The 20,851-nt window shown below is 41.8% G+C and overlaps 1 protein-coding gene across 7 annotated transcripts in view; it reads right to left on the reverse strand.

Annotated features, from left to right (window-relative positions):
* The window catches only part of trh (PAS domain-containing protein trachealess), a 1,432,279-nt gene that overhangs the window by 1,279,889 nt on the left and 131,539 nt on the right, over positions 1-20,851 (reverse strand). For 6 of the 7 annotated variants that reach the window (XM_069316255.1, XM_069316259.1, XM_069316258.1 and 3 more), the window contains one exon: positions 11,233-11,272. The exons of the other annotated variant lie outside the window; for it this stretch is intronic. In XM_069316255.1, the coding sequence (XP_069172356.1) occupies positions 11,233-11,272 (40 nt within the window). The remainder of the gene's footprint in view (positions 1-11,232; positions 11,273-20,851) is intronic. 7 annotated transcript variants of the gene reach the window in all.

Below are 20,851 nucleotides of genomic sequence, written 5' to 3' on the forward strand. Positions count from 1 at the left end.
AAATTTCAATGTCATTGGTTTCTCCCGACTATAACTAATGTGTTTGATCACATGATGGCCTCTGTTTCTAGGAACACTTCCCTATGTAGACCAGACCACACACTAGAAGTTGAAGGGACGACGACGTTTCGGTCCGTCCTGGACCATTCTCAAGTCGAACATACACTCCCCTATGTTCACCTTGATGTGCTTGCAAAGGCTAACTTCGAATAATACATTTAGCCTTTCCAGCTACTTAATCATGAGACGCAATGACTGTTCCCCTTCTCTTATTCTAAAACATTTTACTTTGAAACCGTCTTTGCTTTTATAAAATACTCCTAATCAGTTTTATATATTAAAATCAATTAAACCAGATTAGTTGTTCCGGATTTATGTGTGCCTGTATTGTATCTTCAATTTCCAATCATGCCTCTTTAGTACACGATTTCTATTATATATATATATATATATATATATATATATATATATATATAATATAACATATATATATATATATATATATATATATATATATATATATATATATATATATATATATAATATAATATATATATATATATATATATATATATATATATATATATATATATATATATATATGTCGTACCTAGTAGCCAGAACGCACTTCTCAGCCTACTATTCAAGGCCCGATTTGCCTAATAAGCCAAGTTTTCCTGAATTAATATATTTTCTCTAATTTTTTTCTTATGAAATGATACAGCTACCCATTTCGTTATGTATGAGGTCAATTTTTTTTTATTGGAGTTAAAATTAACGTAGATATATGACCAAACCTAACCAACCCTACCTAACCTAACCTAACCTATCTTTATAGGTTAGGTTAGGTTAGGTGGCCGAAAAAGTTAGGTTAGGTTAGGTTAGGTAGGTTAGGTAGTCGAAAAACAATTAATTCATGAAAACTTGGCTTATTAGGCAAATCGGGCCTTGAATAGTAGGCAGAGAAGTGCGTTCTGGCTACTAGGTACGACATATATATATATATATATATATATATATATATATATATATATAACATATATATATATATATATATATATATATATATATATATATATATATATATATATATATATATGTATGCATGTGTATGTGTGTGTGTGTGTGTGTGTGTGTGTGTGTGTGTGTGTGTGTGTGTGTGTGTGTGTGTGTGTGTATACTGACCCGACCGAGGGCTATAGCTCTCAGGAGCTTCCCGTGAGCGGTAGTGTACCCCGTACCCTTCCTGTGAGTGGTTGTGCACCCCGTACCCTTCCTGTGAGCGGTTGTGCACCCCGTACCCTTCCTGTGAGTGGTTGTGCACCCCGTACCCTTCCTGTGAGCGGTTGTGCACCCCGTACCCTTCCTGTGAGCGGTTGTGCACCCCGTACCCTTCCTGTGAGCGGTTGTGCACCCCGTACCCTTCCTGTGAGCGGTTGTGCACCCCGTACCCTTCCTGTGAGCGGTTGTGCACCCCGTACCCTTCCTGTGAGTGGTACTGGTACAGGTTACAGACGGACATAATAGGCGTAGGAACTGAACCCAATTTTAAACAATTAACAACTAGAGAAGCGGAACATTATTTTTAAGTTTTGTAAGGATTAAATTACTGCCAATGATTATTTAGTTCTTTCTACAATTTATTGTATTGTATTAGAGTACCGTACTTTAGTACTGAAGTAATATTTATTGGCATCGTATTATATATGATTATACGTGTGACTGGAGGTTGCCGGACTAGTGTTAATCGAGTTTTCTCAGTAGCTCCCGTAACACACATGATTGTTTATTATGCACCCCATACCCCTCCCGTGGGTGGTGGTGGAAAGGGTACAGCGGCACATAATCGGTTCAGGAACTGAACCCTATAGTTGCTTTCGCTAAGCAAGTGACAATCTTTTGAGGAAGCTCACAAGAGCGGATAAAATTATCAGCATTAACTGAGACTGGGATCGAACCTCACTCCCCCATCTGGACACACTATACTACTTCCTTCACTTCGAGGATTGTCATATAGAGCGAAATGCTTCAACATTTCAAAAAAACACAACAAATGTTCACACAATTCTAAACGACACTATGTCCTTCAAGATCATAGTGTCTGTATTGTATATATAAATTTGACATTTTAATAAACGTTTTTCATTTCGTTAAGAAATTAAGCGAGATATTAAATGAACACAATTGGAATGTCTAAACACTAAGAGGCTGCCAAGGAGCTGCGGGCAAACCAAGACACCTGTGCATCTCCTTCATGTCATCATTTCTCATTGCTGTAATCTTGTAAGATAACACGAATCATTATATTTGTGGAGAGTAACTTTATTTAGCACCATAAACCCTTATAAGAATGTTGCCTCGGTTAAAAATACTATTTTGAGTTAGAGTTACACTCACATTACAGCCCAGATCATTACTGTCTCAGATACTATACACCGGATTTTATGTCTACAGTTTGCAGGAAATAACTGTACCCTATTATTTTGGTTCAAGTAACTTCTTCCAGGAGTCTGCTAGTAAACAACAGTGTAGTAGGCACGGTCAATTGCTCCTCTGTTCAAGGTGTTTTGACATATTTCCTTTAGTGTTAAGTCATATCAACAAATTAAAAGTTGAGTTATATACCAATATATATTATATATATAAGGGGCCTCGTAGCCTGGTGGATAGCGCACAGGACTCGTAATCCTGTGGCGCGGGTTCGATTCCCGCACGAGGCAGAAACAAATGGGCAAAGTTTCTTTCACCCTAAATGCCCCTGTTACCTAGCAGTGAATAGGTACCTGGGAGTTAGTCAGCTGTCACGGGCTGCTTCCTGGGGGTGGAGGCCTGGTCGAGGACCGGGCCGCGGGGACACTAAAGCCCCGAAATCATCTCAAGATAACCTCAAGATATTAATGGGGGGGGGGGACCTTCGACAAGCCGCCGGCTTCCTGTCCTCGTCGAGGTCACTAGTCTTAGTGGCCCTCGGGTAAATCATGTATACCGCATTTGCCGGCGGGTTAGGAGACATGATTTTGATCCACCACCAAACCAATATATATTGTATTTACATACACAAAATCGTACGTTTCCGCAACAAAACCACTTTAAAATCATTTTTATTAGATGGTACAAATACTAAAATAATAGAATCCTCAACGTATCCTTGTAAATAAGATGCATCTTATAAGCAGAAAATACAGTATTTTTCAGATAATTCTTACAATTCACTCATCATAGCAGCATAACATTACACTCAACTATAATGTCCTCACCATACCACCATCCCCTTCACCAACCTTCTCCTCCGCTTTGCCTCTTCATTGCAACCCGTTCTAGCACTTGCTTATAGTCAATATTTGGCTTATGAATAAGTGCATATGTGACATACTAATTTATTGTGAATATTTGAGTTTACCTTGAAAAGCTGAATAGAAAACACCGACCTAACCTAACCTGCTTAGTATGTTAAGATATTACAATTAGTACTTAACCTATACCTATATTGATATTACAGTTTTAAAAAAATAATTAAACAAAACTAAAATATTTAAATAAACTGTAAAGTAACTCAGAATATTGTCAAATTTTGTATAAAATCTCTATTGTTTAATAAAACTGAGAGGAAGAGTTAGTGCCTTGGAAAAAAATATGACGAAATATGTCACATACATATTTATTTATAAGCCAAATATTGACTATAAGCAATAAGTCATATATGTGGTGTCTTGTGCGAGAGCGGGTTGCTTCATTTCGTCTTCCTACTTGGCCCAGGAGACGTCAGGCGCTGACGCGTCCACTTACGAAACCTGAAAATCTTTCCTCAATTATGGCGGCTTCGTTTACAAACTTAACATATGATGAGCTCCGAAACACAACAGAGATTCTTTATAACAATAATAACCTTGGCTTTCGACGGTTTGAAGCTGTTTAATAAATGTAAACAAAGCCGTCACGATTGAAGGGAAGATGTACAGGTTCCGCAAGTAGCTGCGTAAATGCTTGATGACCAGTTTTGCATTCACCGCTTCAAATTATGCGTCTTGCAAGTAACTATCACCTTGGCTCGCTATTATCTTGCCACGTCATACGTAAGGCTTCAAGCAGCGATTACCCAGCAAGCTAGCCCCAGCGCGCTTGCACGCTGGAAAAACTAGCTCTGGGTAGGAAGTAATGAGTTCTGCAGGAACACCAACCAAAAAAAGCGTCATCGAAGCATCTGTTCCCACAATGAAGGTTCCTTAAGTTTAATATTACCGCTCCATCTTCCTGTCGAGATTATACAACTCCTCCAACCTCTTCTCTTTTTCCGAGTAGCCTCAGTCTTGCCTACATGATGATCGTAATTTATTTAAAAGGGATGAAAACGGGTTGTGCGCGAGCAGTCATTAACGTTCCCTGTAGTTCCAGTCACTATACACACACCGTCACTACAGTGCCCATCTCCAACAATTCCACAGTCGTCAGACAAGATACACAGAACGTTATTTACTCGATATGTGACTCGAATGGCTATCTTGCGTATTTATGAAGAGGCAAATTGCTGGCGAATTAAGGTTCGTTCATTACCCCGAAGGAGCAATTATCACGGAGTTAATTACCCGACACCCCCTCCCACCTCACCTGTTGCCATGGACGACACCACCACCTACACGCAGGCTGCTACCGCCCTCCCACTTATTTCTTCTGTTTTCCAAAAGTGAACGGCTCACCACCTGCTGACTTCCTGCTTGATAGTGACCGTGTTCTGCCAGTTGCTTGGGAAGAAGGATGTACCTCCGCGAAGGCCGTGAAAGCTGGAGGCAGTAGCCAGAAGACACGTAATGTTACCACGTCCAAGAATTGCCCCAAGTGGCATCATCTACAAAGACCCCAACGCCTTTTTCACCCCAGCTTCAGCAACATCATTAAACTCACCACAGCACTATGAGGATTCCTGCGTAATATGAAAAGCCATAACAATGTAGTTACGCAAAGTATACGTGAAAAACGTCTAGCGCACAAAAAGGCCACACTATTACGGCCATGATATTGTTCGCGGACGGACAGGCGACAGACAACACTATAACATATTACATCCGTTTTTCAAAATGAACGCACCAAAAAGTGGCGGACCGGATACAGTCATTACAGAAAATTTCAGAAATTAGACCTTTGACACGAAGCTGTAATCCTAACAATTTACGCTCTGACCTGAAAGTACTAAAACAGCCTCTTCGCTTCCTACGAGGCGGTCCCATGCACGAAGAACATGTTAATACATGATATCGTGTCTTAATACGATATAATAAAATTAATAATAATACGGTAATTAACATTATGTACACACACATCGACTACTGTAATTTATTCCGCTAACAGGTAAATACCAAACCCATGAGGAAATACGTACAGTGTTAGATAGAATTAAACTGTGTAACGTTGCAAGAAGTCTTAAAAAATATCCTACTAAGTATTCATTTTAAGCCCAAGGAAAATTGTAGGGTCGCCGTGCAGAGCTTGCATGCAATAAAACACGAGAAAAAGTGAGAAATGCATGTAAGCATTAGGGAAATGTTCACATGTTCACGCCTGGTAGCCTTTCCTGGTGGGCTGATCACACGTGGCAACCTTCCCTGGTGAACTGATCACTCGTGGCAACCTCCCCTGGTGAACTGATCACTCGTGGCAACCTTCCCTGGTGAGCTGATCACACGTGGCAACCTTCCCTGGTGAGCTGATCACACGTGGCAACCTCCCCTGGTGAACTGATCACTCGTGGCAACCTTCCCTGGTGAGCTGATCACACGTGGCAACCTTCCCTGGTGAGCTGATCACACGTGGCAACCTCCCCTGGTGAACTGATCACTCGTGACAACCTTCCCTGGTGAGCTGATCACACGTGGCAACCTCCCCTGGTGAACTGATCACTCGTGGCAACCTTCCCTGGTGAGCTGATCACACGTGGCAACCTTCCCTGGTGAGCTGATCACACGTGGCAACCTCCCCTGGTGAACTGATCACTCGTGGCAACCTTCCCTGGTGAGCTGATCACACGTGGCAACCTTCCCTGGTGAGCTGATCACACGTGGCAACCTCCCCTGGTGAACTGATCACTCGTGGCAACCTCCCCTGGCGAACCATCACTGACCCGTGCACAAACTACTGTACCTTCGTCTCGCTAATACCTACCCTGATCCCAAGACACTTATCATAATTTCAACACGTACCTGCGAATGTTGGTTCGCCAATGAATTGTCTGCCCTCTCCTATTTTATTACCTGTTAACTCGCAACGACTTAAGCTTCGGTTGTCAACCTTAACTTCGGTTGAGAAATGGGAACCTGGAGCCTTGCTTCGCCGTTCCTTTCTCTAAGGCGCATTTCCTTGTACTCTGATAAAAGCATTAAAAGTATTACAATTGTGTTACGGGTATCATGCTTACTGCCACTCCACTTCTCGTGCAGACAGGATAACTGGCCGTTGTTTGTCGCCAGGCTATATATCAATAACAGGATGTCGCTGCTTCCTATAACCTAATTTTGAGGTGACAGTCGCGAATGGCCGTACTTGTATGGCAGGATGCAGGTGGGTCTAGGAGAGACAGGTGTATGGATAAATTGATTAAGAGTTATTTCGGTACAATAACTACGATGGTCTCCGCTCGACTCTCAAACAGGAAGAGTTAAATTTTGAAATTTATTACTGGATTATGAAGCACTTAGTCTGTCTCGCATCATTTTGCCAGAATAGCTGCTTTACAAGCCACACCCAGCTAGCCCCCAAGTGGTCAGAGCACGCAGTCACCCCAACATGGACAGTTGGTAGTGCAAGAAGGGAAGAATACTTTCTTTTACCTGGTCTATTAACAGTAAGGCACTCGACCAGTCAACATTTCAGTATGCCAAATCCCCTTATACCAAGTCAACTGCTGAGCCCCGTCTCAAGAGCTACGACCATATGAGCATTGAGGTCAACGGTTATCAATTACTTTAATGCCGGACCAGCATGATGGGTTCTGCTGCCGTCACGCCGAAACGCCAGTCAGTTGAGAGGCGGGACCAAACAGCCGAAGCTCAACCCTCGCAAATACAATTAGGCGAGTACTTACAGACGGTTCAGGAAATAATTGCACAAAATAATGCCCGTGAAAGTCCAGGTGAGGCTGAAGGAATCACAACATACTGACGATAGAGGACAAATGAACCAATATTAAATTCCTGTCGTTCCCCGCGTGGCTTCTCCCTGTATAAATACCTCCAGAGTTTGGAAGCACTGGTTGCTGGCTTCATATCTCGCTCTCGCGATTTAACCGTCAAATTTTATGTAGTTCTTACTTACGTAAGAACGTAGGCAACCATTCTGTCCCCTCGAGACTAGTTCTCATTGGTCGGAGAAGGCGTCAATATTACGGTGCTGTTAATTTCACTAAAGCACCAGAATTTTTACACAATGGACGATAGCATCAATATTGTCAGTTTCCCTATTGGCCCTTGTGTGTAGGTGTACACTGTCCTCCCCAGCCTGGCCCTTGTGTGGTGGTGATGTACACTGTCCTCCCCAGCCTGGCCCTTGTGTGGTGGTGATGTACACTGTCCTCCCCAGCCTGGCCCTTGTGTGGTGGTTGTGTACACTGTCCTCCCCAGCCTGGCCCTTGTGTGGTGGTGGTGTACACTGTCCTCCCCAGCCTGGCCCTTGTGTGTGGTGGTGTACACTGTCCTCCCCAGCCTGGCCCTTGTGTGGTGGTGATGTACACTGTCCTCCCCAGCCTGGCCCTTGTGTGGTGGTGATGTACACTGTCCTCCCCAGCCTGGCCCTTGTGTGGTGGTTGTGTACACTGTCCTCCCCAGCCTGGCCCTTGTGTGGTGGTGTACACTGTCCTCCCCAGCCTGGCCCTTGTGTGGTGGTGGTGTACACTGTCCTCCCCAGCCTGGCCCTTGTGTGTAGGTGTACACTGTCCTCCCCAGCCTGGCCCTTGTGTGTAGGTGTACACTGTCCTCCCCAGCCTGGCCCTTGTGTGTAGGTGTACACTGTCCTCCCCAGCCTGGCCCTTGTGTGTGGTGGTGTACACTGTCCTCCCCAGCCTGGCCCTTGTGTGGTGGTGATGTACACTGTCCTCCCCAGCCTGGCCCTTGTGTGGTGGTGATGTACACTGTCCTCCCCAGCCTGGCCCTTGTGTGGTGGTTGTGTACACTGTCCTCCCCAGCCTGGCCCTTGTGTGGTGGTGGTGTACACTGTCCTCCCCAGCCTGGCCCTTGTGTGTAGTGGTGTACACGGTCCTCCCCAGCCTGGCCCTTGTGTGTAGTGGTGTACACGGTCCTCCCCAGCCTGGCCCTTGTGTGGTGGTGATGTACTGGGCCCCTCACTTACCCCGTGGCATTCAGTACAACATTAACACACTCACCACGTGTGTCACTTGAGTAACACGATGCCAAAAAAATGAGTATAGGAGGTCGGTGGTAATAACAAGTAGCAATTAAAACAAGGAAAACGAGCACAAGAGACACGAAAACAAAGAAACAATGAAAACCGAGGCGCAGGTTAGGAGGTGGAGTGAAAATATAATAAATAATTAAGGAAGCGATTATCACTAAAAGACCTGCAGAGAATATGAAGCTGAACCAAGATTTGTTTTTCTTTTCATTTGTAAATGTACTTTTAATTCAAAATATTTTTATTTCTTAACTGCTGACAAAATAAATCATTTATTATTATATGATAGGTATATATGACAGGTAATATTACCTGTATTACGAAAAACTATTGTGGAATATTCAAATTCCCCTCTGTCTCTCTCTCTCGTTCGTTCTCTCTCTCTCAAATAGAATAGGGTGGACGATAGTGATTGCTGTAAATTACTTGAAATGATTTCGAGGTGCTGCGTGGGAGGGTTTGAGAATATTATCGACACCAAACCAGCAGCGAGAACAACCCCCAACACCTCCAAACGTTAAGCCGGAAGACACGTCGTGTTATATGATGTATGCCCAAGTGAAGAGAGTGAGTGAGGTGCTGACACACAGGATACGAACCGGACAACGATGACTTCCCGAAGCGTCGACCTGGGGGCAGCACCACCACCACCTCCTCCCACAAGCTCACCACTCTCATATCATGCACGAGTTGTAATTCTCCAGTGAATCAGTAGTGGGTTTTTTTAATAACTTTGTTCCAATGCCAGTGACTTTCCCCTCATCATTGTGGAAGAATAAGCTGGGAAAGGAGAAATGACGAACCCAAAACAAATATTAAAAACACTGAAAGGGAATAAAATCGTCTTGTAGACAAGTGGGTGAGTCCTGTAGTCTACATTCTTGGCTAACAACCGAAGGGACCCGGGTTTAATCCCCGGGCAGGGCAGAAACGGCTGGGCAAGTTTCCTTACTTCTGATGCAGCTATTCATCTAGCAGCAAAAAATGGCATACTGTATCTGGGAATTAGTCAACTGCTATAAAAAGGTCAGCAAATGACCTCAGACAATGAAAATTATTTAATAAAGGTTTCCAAAAGACGTTACTGATTTGGATCGACTGAGAGAAAGGTATTCAATTACTTCCTCGGTACTACAGACCGGCAATATATCTTCCATACCTGTGTGCGCTGTAGACTGACAATATTACACCTTTCATAATAGTAATCATACCAAACAATTTGCATTAAACTGAATTTCAACGGCAAATAATCTTCCCATGTAATACAATGTGTATACACTACACTGCGTCACTCCATCATATAATATGCACACATGTAAAAATATTGCTGGGAAGCAATGATGCCTGGAGATGTGGCGAGCAAAGCTGGTAGAGTCAACCGACATAAATGTCCTACCAAATGTTAGGAATGGAAAATTACCATTCCGAAAAGTAGCCCGTCCTTCTGAGTTACCACAATGGACAAAAACCTGTGCACTAAAACGCATGAACCTAACTATTGCTGCCGTTATGACGGTAGTGGCTGCATTACTCTGGCTCCTTGCCCCCTACTCAGGTACTTGCCTGTATGTATCATGAGCTACAAGATCAAAATGCACTTCCAGGGGCCCATCAGTACACCCGGAGTGATGATGGCAGCAGCGGCGATAAACTCCTTTTCTCCTCCCCTTTTCCACCCAAGAAGCTGATTCAACCCTTGTTTTGCCAAGAAGCAAAATACATAACCTTAAGCCAAATTGATGCTTACAAATCAACACATTTTGCATTAAAGTCACGAGACCCCCAACATCTTCAGCACTGCTCAGATACAAGCTATTTTGTTCTTTATCACGATGTCTATATATACCTGCATCCCCCCCCCCATCCAAATATCAAACACGCCCATCACCAAGAAAGAAATTGAAAATCTTGCTCTGCTAAAAGTAGTCACCGTGAAACAATTGCCTTCTCTATCAAAAACGTAAGGTCTCACGAGGCGGATGTCTACAACGATGGCTCAGTCCAATCAACAGAACCTATTACAGTAGCCTGAAGGTTTTATAGAAATAATTGCTCACACACTATCAGTTTCAGGTTAAACAACTGGCTGAACTCCCCACACACACAGAGGACTAGATGTACTACAATTAACTATCAGTACACAGGAAGAGGAGTAATTTTGTGTGATTCAAAGTTTGATTTTCAAGCACTTGAAAATTTCCTCTACAAGATCGACAGCAAGAACTTCATAATAGCAATTATAAATAATATGTTTGCTGAACAGAACAATCCTCTTGAATGAATACCATCTCACTCTAATGTAACTCATCATGTCACTCTAATGTAACTCATCATGTCACTCTAATGTAGCTCATCATGTCACTCTAATGTAACTCATCATGTCACTCTAATGTAACTCATCATGATGACAAATAGCAGCCAAATTAACAGGCAAAAATTATGAAACCGAGTCAGACCTGAGTATCCCCCCATCTATATTAAGACTTCATTGCTCCAAACATTCAGTTCTGATAAAAAATTCGACTCTTTGGCCCATGAGTTCCAGTATAAAATTTCATATGGGCGGCGCGGCACAAAACGTATAAAATCAGTTCGATATTGTGGTCGCCAGGATCAGGTTGGGATACCAGTACCTGTGGCAGGTGGCGACAGGTAACGAGTCTCCAAATCCTGAGCACTCCAGGTGAGCAAGAACTGGGTTATGATATCTCACACTATTATTGAATGTCCTGTCATTAGACCCTTCAGACCCGACGGTACGAGGTAACTGGAACTTGGCAATTACCTTATTCACTCAAATTCCACAAAAAAGCTTTGAAAACTGTGTGTACATCATACCTGAGAACTTCCTCTGAGGATGATGTCCCGATCTGGAATTCTGAAAAAAAAAGAAAAACGTGCCTGAAAAAAAGGAGAAAAAGTATTAAGAAAAAGTCAAGCAATATCCAAAAATAGTTAAGAAGTGAGGGGCCGAAACTGAACCAAAATACCGATCAAACTAAACCTCAAAATAACAAGGAAGAGGAAGAACAGAGGTCAAACAATATATATATATATATAAAATATTGAGAAGAACCTACAAAATAACGATGCAGCAGTTGTCTAAATGAGAACTACGAGACAAATGAAAACTGTTGAGGTTCCAGTTTTAAACAATATTAGATCATATTTTCTGCGAGAAAGTGTTGAGTGGAGCAGTGTCAAGTGGAACTGTCACAAAGACGTGCCGTGCTTCACTGTAATTATTACCTTCAGTACCATCAGAGCTCAGGACAATGAATATATACTTACGTTACACTGAGGGAGAATAGACTTGAAGTCAAGACTGGTATATGGGTACACTCGCTGTAATCTGTATATATTAACTACTATGCTGCACATTTGACAAGATTTTGATGTTAAGACGTGGACGCAAACAAAAACAACTGTTCACACCTGGGGTGAATTTTTTGTGGGCCATTTAATGTATACAATGCAGCACTGAAATATTGGGAGAATATTTTATAAAATGTACCGTGATGGGGAATGAGTTGTATTCGGGAACACATTGACTCTCTATTTTGATTTATTTTTTTTGTGGGGGGGGGGGATTCGAAAGGAAGGGGTCGGGGGGGGGGGGGGGGTTACGTGCGGAGGGAGTGGGGGGTATGAGGATGGAGGAGGAAGTCGGGGGATGTGGGCGGAGGAAGAAGGGGGGGGTGGGGGATGTGGGCGGAGGAAGGGGGGTGGGGGATGTGGGCGGAGGAAGGGGGGGTGGGGGATGTGGGCGGAGGAAGGGGGGGGTGGGGGATGTGGGCGGAGGAAGGGGGGGGTGGGGGATGTGGGCGGAGGAAGGGGGGTGGGGGATGTGGGCGGAGGAAGGGGGGGGGGGGGTGGGGGATGTGGGCGGAGGAAGGGGGAATGGGGGCAGAGGAGAGGGGGTGGTGTTGCGGAGGGGGGGATGTGGACTCGAATCCTGGTCGGGTCATTTAGCGTTATAGTGATTAATTATTATATATATGATATATATATATATATATATATATATATATATATATATATATATATATATATATATATATATATGATATATATATATATATATATATATATATATATATATATATATATATATATATATATATATATATATATATATATATATATATATAATGTATGCATATATAATACACATAACCACACACACGCAAAATGTTCAAGAACACGTGACCTCAAAAGGCAAGAAAAAAACCACAATTGAATAGGAATATTAGTATTTTCGTTCCGACGAGGCTCCTCACAGTAAGAACTATCATTATTGGTCAATTTCACTATAGTTTTCTTTTTTAGCATTACATTCTAAGTCGTACTAATATCCAAAGTTGCCCAATACACTGAATTTTCCTGGAATATCTAATTTAAAATATTTTTCTTATAAAATGATAGTAATATAAGAAACAATTTTTATTTACCCAAGGCTACCAAGTTTGACAAAACCTAACCAAACCTACTTAACGAAGTCAGTAATTCATATTCCTAATAATATATCATTATTAAGAATGAATCACTTTATAAAGAAATATTTCAAAATTACGAAAATCGCTCTGCTTGTTAAGGAAATCGATTTTTGCTTACTAGTTGGGAGGTTCTGGATATTAGATACGAACCCCCACTCTCACAACGAAGGATGTAACCTTCAATCTAAGTACATAGGTATGACGTCGACCAAGCTGACGAGGCGTCTGACATGCCATCTTCAATCCGGTGCCCCCAGGAATCACATGAGACAAGCCCATGACATCACCCTAACAAGAGAAATGTTGAACAAAAATACCTGTATAATAGACAAAACCCAAGATGCAAGAAGATTACAAATTCTTGAAGCAATTCAGATAAGAATAGAACAACCTACCATGAACACCCAAATCACGGAACTATTTACTCTACCCACCATGAGAGTAAGGACAAGACCAGAACATAACGATGCCAACATAGAAGACACTGTTCAACATAACAGGCCAATTACACCTGATAAATTTTTGTATGTAGATAGGAGCTGCCTCGTAGGGCCAATAGGCCTTCCGCAGTTACCTTTATTCTTATGTTATGTGCTTCATCTCCCATTTATCTCTTATGTATGCCCCATGTTTTTACCTTTATTGTCTTATCACCTGACCCAGTGCGGGTATAAATCAACCAGCTCTAAAAATTCTTTTCACCTGAGAATGAACCATGGAGGTTCGAAACGTTGTGCAAATTGTATAAATAAGTGTAATACATTCTATAGTAATTCACTTTTTTCTTCACCTTGAAATTACGAAAATGAGTTTTGGAGAACTCCTCTTTCAGCTAATCCCTGATGCTAAGAAAATAGAGGGATAGAAGCCCTAAATCAGAAGATAGTAAATACAGAATATGTGGTCATATTCAATGAGACATATTATATTATATATATATATATATATATATATATATATATATATATATATATATATATATATATATATATATATATATATATATATATATATATGGCCTTGAATATTAAGTATTTTCCATCAACAAATACCTTAAACGTATCGCTTACCAAACACGATAAAGAAAACCCGAACAAAAACAAAATAAGAAAAGACAAGAAATAATAAGAGCAAAAGACATGGAAATGGTGAGTGATCTGAGCAAATTGCTACTAATTTACAGGAAGCGGCTCGTGTGTGTGTTCCATGCACGTCTCATGACCACTCCAGACCTGCGAACGGCTTGACCGGGAATCACTGACTGTCACCGACAGCCACGCAGGAAAACAACGTTAAACTAATTCTCAGGAGCCACGTTTGTCATTCTTAACACATACGGAAAGAACTCAGATTCATAACTAACATAGGCTGTAATTTTCTGTCCGAATTATACCTTGGAGCAGCTACCTGCCTCCATCCCAGGAGAGTAAATGACCGCGGGAAATATATCGCAGCAAAGACCATGGTAAATATATCGCAGCAAAGACCATGGGAAATATATCGCAGCAAAGACCATGGGAAATATATCGCAGCAAAGACCATGGTAAATATATCGCAGCAAAGACCATGGGAAATATATCGCAGCAAAGACCATGGGAAATATATCGCAGCAAAGACCATGGTAAATATATCGCAGTGAAAACTACAGTAAATATATAGCGGTAAAGACTACGCTAAATATACACAGCCAAAGCACACTTCTCTGTTATATAGATTATGCGTGGACACTCACGAGAGTTCAGGTACATCAACCTCTTCAGATCCAGCCTTCCCGGTTGATTACCTACTCTGCAGGGCTGAATGTCTTCGTAGCCCGAGGGCCCACACCACACTGAGGCTGATGCGGAACCTCCAACATCAACGGTTTAAGTTCCTCTTTGAAAGCTCACACTGTTTTTTAAATTAAAATTTTCTTATCCTTTTTTTGGGGGCACGAGATTGAAAAGCGGTGCGGAGAAGGTCGGGCACGATGAGACGGACAATTCTAGGGTCCCACTATAGAAATCGTTGATGTTTATACCGTCATCACTATTTGTTCTCGTGGTATCCCTACTTATCATTTAAGTTATTTACACTTTGGACGAAGCTTCGCACCAAAGGCTGAATGATGTTTGCTTTACTGAAACACTTCAATCTGTTTATTAGAAAATATAAAATGAATTTACCTACTTTCCCTGTTATTCGCTTAGCTTTCATTATTCCAAGGACACTTGGTCACATACTTGGGTTAGACTAATATTTTCATACATGAATTCAATATAATCAATTAAGTTCAATACGACGAGTATTGTTAAATTCGCAAAAAAACACATGCTGGTAAAATACAATCCAAGTTCCTAAACTTTACCTTCAAAATTATACAAATCACAATTGATAATTATATGATCCCAAGGCACGAGAGATTCGTGTTCACGACTACCAAACTAAAGCAGTCCACGCAAAAATCCTCCTTAATTCATGACGGCTGAGAAATAATTCATGCACTGCCATGATTTCAGTGTACTCCAGTGTTCCTCTCGAGTACAAGATGTATATTTATTTTAGTGCACATGTACATACATCAGGTTTTCAAATCTTTCACATGGGGATATACACAGTATGCACGTGACGTCCATTCAACGTGCAACCCTGACCCGGGAAGTCATTAGTAGCCTTAACATAATAAGCATCACTTAATAAATGATTGGAAAGACGCTGTGTGTGTGTGTGTGTGTGTGTGTGTGTGTGTGTGTGTGTGTGTGTGTGTGTGTGTGTGTGTGTGTGTGTGTGTGTGTGTGTGTGTGTGAGAAAAAGATACAAAAAAATTGTTGATTGACAGGTGAGAGGCAGTCCCAAAGAGCCAGATCTCAACCCCCGCAAGTACAACTAGGTGAACACACACACACACACACACACACACACACACACACACACACACACACACACACACACACACACAAATGAGCCCAAATGAGCCACAGAGATATTAGAAAGAACTTTTTTAGTGTCAGAGTGGTTGACAAATGGAATGCATTAGGAAGTGATGTGGTGGAGGCTGACTCCATACACAGTTTCAAGTGTAGATATGACAGAGCCCGATAGGCTCATGAATCTGTACACCTGTTGATTGACGGTTGAGAGGCGGGACCAAAGAGCCAGAGCTCAACCCCCGCAAACACAACTAGGTGAGTAACTAGGTGAGTACACACACAGGAAGAAGGGGAAAATGAGAGGAAGGAAGAATGAGAGGGGGAGAGACAGACACAGCAGCACCGCCAGGTACACCATCTACTTGAATTATAAGCAAATCATTAACTGGGTTAAAACACACACACTACGCTTCTCCGGCAGGTCCCTCGGACATAATAGCGAGAAGCAGCATACCCCGACATGCCCCTCAAGGACGGCTGGGAGAGGCAGCATACTCCGACAGGTCTCTCGGGCATGGTAGCGAGAGGCAGCTAGCATACCCCGGCAAGTCTCTCTGATACGGCAACAAGATGCAGTATACCCCGGCGGGATAATGGCACCCAACAGAGCATTACGGATATCCAGCATCATGGACGGTAATGCTTCCATTATTACCAGCAAATTCATTCGATGTGGCAGCGGTTGTGAATACCAACCAGCCTCCTTACACCGTTCAAGGAATTAGGAACAAAGGCTCTCCTTTATACACACGTACAATATATATCCAGAGGCAACGGCATATAAAACGTCAAACGCAAACCTGAACATCTACGGTGACTGCCAACAATTTCGATAAAATGTTGCAAAGAATTTTCACCACTAAAATAAGAAGCCAATATGAATAATAACATAACATCACACAATAATCACTACCAACTATTATAAATTCGAGATGGGTAACAACAACTGTCAATCAATAATTCATCAATTCAGGGACAGCATGCATCAACTATGCATCCACTTACGAAACCTGTATAGTTTTCCTAACTTATGCAGGGTTTGTTTATATTGAACAGATTACGAACTTCAAGACTTCACAATCCGAGGTTATTATTGTTGTAAACGACCTCGTAGTGCCATTAGCCATCCAACGCCGCTAGCCATCCAACGCCTATAGCAATCCAACGCCACTAGCAATTGTGCCCCATAAAAGGCTGTTACAAAAGTTGGAGCAACAGGCAGGAGTAAAAGGTTAGGTGCTCCAGTGGATAAGGGAGTATCTAAGCAACAGGAAACAGCGAGTAACTGTGAGGGGTGAGACATCAGAGTGGCGAGATGTCACCAGCGATGTTCCACAGGGCTCTGTACTTGGACCCATCATGTTTCTAACACATATAAACGATCTTCTGGAGGGTATAGACTCATTCCTCTCAACGTTTGCAGCTGATGCAAAAATTATGAGAAGAATCAAGACAGATGAAGATAGACAGAGACTACAAGACGACCTGAACAAACTGGTGGAATGGTCTAGAAAATGGCTACTAAAGTTCAACTCAGTGAAAGTTACTATGCTATGTATCCTCACAATCCCAATGTACCTTCTTGTATATATATATTTAAGTAAATAAATAAATATAGTCAACCCTGCAAAGCTGAACCTCATCCGAAGAGAAGTTGACTACATGCTTCAACATGGATTAGTAAGACCTAGCAGCAGCAGCAGTTGGAGTAGTCCTTGAATATAAGTACCAAAGCAAGATGGAACTCACAGGCTTGTCACTGACTACAGAAAAGTAAATGTAATGACTGTAGATGATAATTTTCCAATAGCTAAATTAGATGATTGCATAGATAGAATTGGGAAAGCTACACAATTCTCAGCCACCTGTGCACTCCCACCACCACTTCTCAGCCACCTGTGCACTCCCACCACTTCACAGCACCTGTGCACTCTCCCCACCACTTCTCAGCCACCTGTGCACTCTCCCCACCACTTCACAGCACCTGTGCACTCCCACCACCACTTCTCAGCCACCTGTGCACTCTCCCCACCACTTCACAACACCTGTGCACTCCCACCACCACTTCTCAGCCACCTGTGCACTCCCACCACCACTTCACAGCACCTGTGCACTCCCACCACCACTTCTCAGCCACCTGTGCACTCCCACCACTTCACAGCACCTGTGCACTCCCACCACCACTTCTCAGCCACCTGTGCACTCCCACCATCACTTCTCAGCCACCTGTGCACTCCCACCACCACTTCTCAGCCACCTGTGCACTCAGCGCTGATATAAAACTTCCTGCGAAAGGTGTTCCAGGATTAGTGGTGATTACAGCAATTTTCTTAAGAGCATTATGTCCATTAGGCCGCCGTAAATCTCAAGACGTTTTCTTATGCAAAAATATTTATTCAAATTGCTCGGACATTTGCCGAGCCTCTGTTAGTGTGCGAGTGTTGCCTAAACACTTAAGAGTGCAGGCGGCTCCGAGGTGGTGAGAATAATTAGATTACAGATATTAATATAGGTTTGTATTGTGTTTTGAGACAATAAGACCACACTCCACAGTGACAGCAGCAAGACATCACTTACGACCTCACGCACCTTAACTAGGTGAGTACACTGGTTTGTGAACATACAACACGTCTTCTATATAGTTGACAGCTGCGGCGGGTAGTGTGCAGGCATCTTAATTCTGCAAACAAATATTGAAAAGTGTGAGATTACGCATTCCACCCTGAGGTGCACCCAGCTTAAAATGGGCTAGAGTTATTTTTGATCACGTTGAAGAAGACCGAGGTAGTTCTGAGTCTTTAGTTAAGTACCTTGTTAGCACAGCCTACTTTTCCGTCATATATGAATGCCTTTTAAGGAGGGATTGATTCAAAGGCATCCTACCGATGTATCGAACACTGCATCGGGTCCCGCTCTCTCCTTATGTTCAACATGTCACAGAACTATGATCAGGTTCGTTTAACTACTTTTGAACCACCTTTAAATTGACGTTGTTTCACAGCTACAAACCTCTTCTCCAAATGTCCCACAACATTCTTCCTGATAATTTTAGCCAACACTTAACAGCTTAGTTTCTCTTGCCTGTCACCTTTCTTGAAAATCAGTACTTGGTAGTAGGTACTTGGTAGTAGGTACTTGGTAGTAGGTACTTGGTAGTAGGTACTTGGTATCCGTCAATGATGTAGAGACTAGTAACCAACAAGATGAGAGTTGAGAGATAAATATTGAGGCATCACATACCATGGGTTCCCCCCAGGCACACACACTACCTTTATATGTCCACATACATCACGTTATTGTGACTTCATTGTGCACGAGTGTAAAGTTTATTTGTAAAGTATCGCCTGTTATGGCACTATTAAATCTAACAGATACGCTAGGCTAGGGCTTATTAATGCGAGATATGAGGAAGGGTTGAAGTTAGTGAGGTGAAGGTGAGACACAAGGGATTGTTTATCATAATTTATATTTATGCGTTAATTAAGCATGAAGAGTCACGCTGTTAATTTTTTTCCTTCATTCTGTTCCATGGAGCTGTTGTTGTATTTGAATGGCAAAGACTTTATACTCTGATGATGTTTTCCTCCTTGAAGATGAGTTTAGCATTCTTGAAGTTCATGAGGTAATGTTCCTAGTCCGTGTGTACTCACTTAGTTGTACTCATCTATTTGTACGGGTCTGTACATCTATCTGACAGCTGAGTGGACAGCGTTTCGGATTCGTAGTCCTGAGGTTCCAGGTTCGATCCCCGGTGGAGGCGGAAACAAATGGGCACAGTTTGTTTCACCCTGATGCCCCTGTTACATGGGAGTTAAACAGCTGCTTCCTGGGGGTGTAACAAAAATGAGGCCTGGTCGGGACCGGGCCGCGGGGATGCTACGCCCCGAAATTATCTCAAGATAACCTAGTTGTGCTTGTGGGGATTGAGTTTCGGTTCTTTGGTCCCGTCTCTCAACCGTCAATCAACAGATGTATGATTCCTGAGCCTACTGGGCTCTATCATATCTACACTTGAAACTGTGTATGGAGTCTGCCTCCACCACATCACTTCCTAATGTATTCCATTTATTAATAAATTAAGAGCATGACCTCCCAATTTGCCCAAAATATGGAATAAATGAAAACTGGTTCGATTTCAATCAAACTTTTTTGACGAGTTGTACATGAAAAGAGTTTCATCTGGCCCAAGTCTTAACATCGTAGCATAAATAGGAAGGGAGAAAAAAATATTGAAGTAGGTTTCAAAATTATTCCAAAATGGTCAAAAACGATTATCAAACACAAGTGTCAACTGAAATCATATCTTTGACTCTCGGCTATCTCAATAGCATATATTAAAAATATATTAAAATTAGTGTTATTGAAAAAAAAAGTTAAAAAAAAGTGTTTTCTTTTTTTCAAACAAATTTTCATTTTTTTTTATCGGACGATTTTCATGAAACTTATACACCTGACTGCACATAAGCCTATCTGTAAGGGTGCCAATGTTGGAGAACACTGGTTGATGTCAGCCACAGATGGCAACACCTTAGACTTTATTATTTTCTTATATATTTAAAATGTTTTAAAATAACACGTTTGAATAACTTTTATTTTTTATTCAATTTACATGAAACTTACACCTTATATGTAAAGTTATGTCTCTAAACTTTCAAGTTATCGTTTTTTCCTAACTTCATTTATTGATTTTATAATAGCAATAAACATGGCATATTTGCATAATTTTGGGGGGAACTTTGAATATTTGTATTAGGAAAACTAAAGATGTTTTGGAAAATCCCCAACTAGAAATCCTTTATTATATGCTAATGTGTCAGAAAAGTGTCACAGAATGATTATATCTGAAAGGTGTGTTGTTTTATTCAAATTTGAAAATGTGTAAAAATTCGTTGAAAACAAAAATATTTCTCCCTTTCTATTTACGCTACAGTACTAAAACTTGGAACAATTGCAGCGCTTTTCATATACAAATAGTAACAAAATATTGGTTGACATTGAACAACTTTTCCAAGAATTCCAAAGGCTACTCTGTCAACAGGCTATGTTCCTACT

The sequence above is a fragment of the Procambarus clarkii genome, chromosome 83 (genome assembly GCF_040958095.1).
Source record: "Procambarus clarkii isolate CNS0578487 chromosome 83, FALCON_Pclarkii_2.0, whole genome shotgun sequence".
Taxonomy (NCBI): Eukaryota; Metazoa; Arthropoda; class Malacostraca; order Decapoda; family Cambaridae; genus Procambarus; species Procambarus clarkii.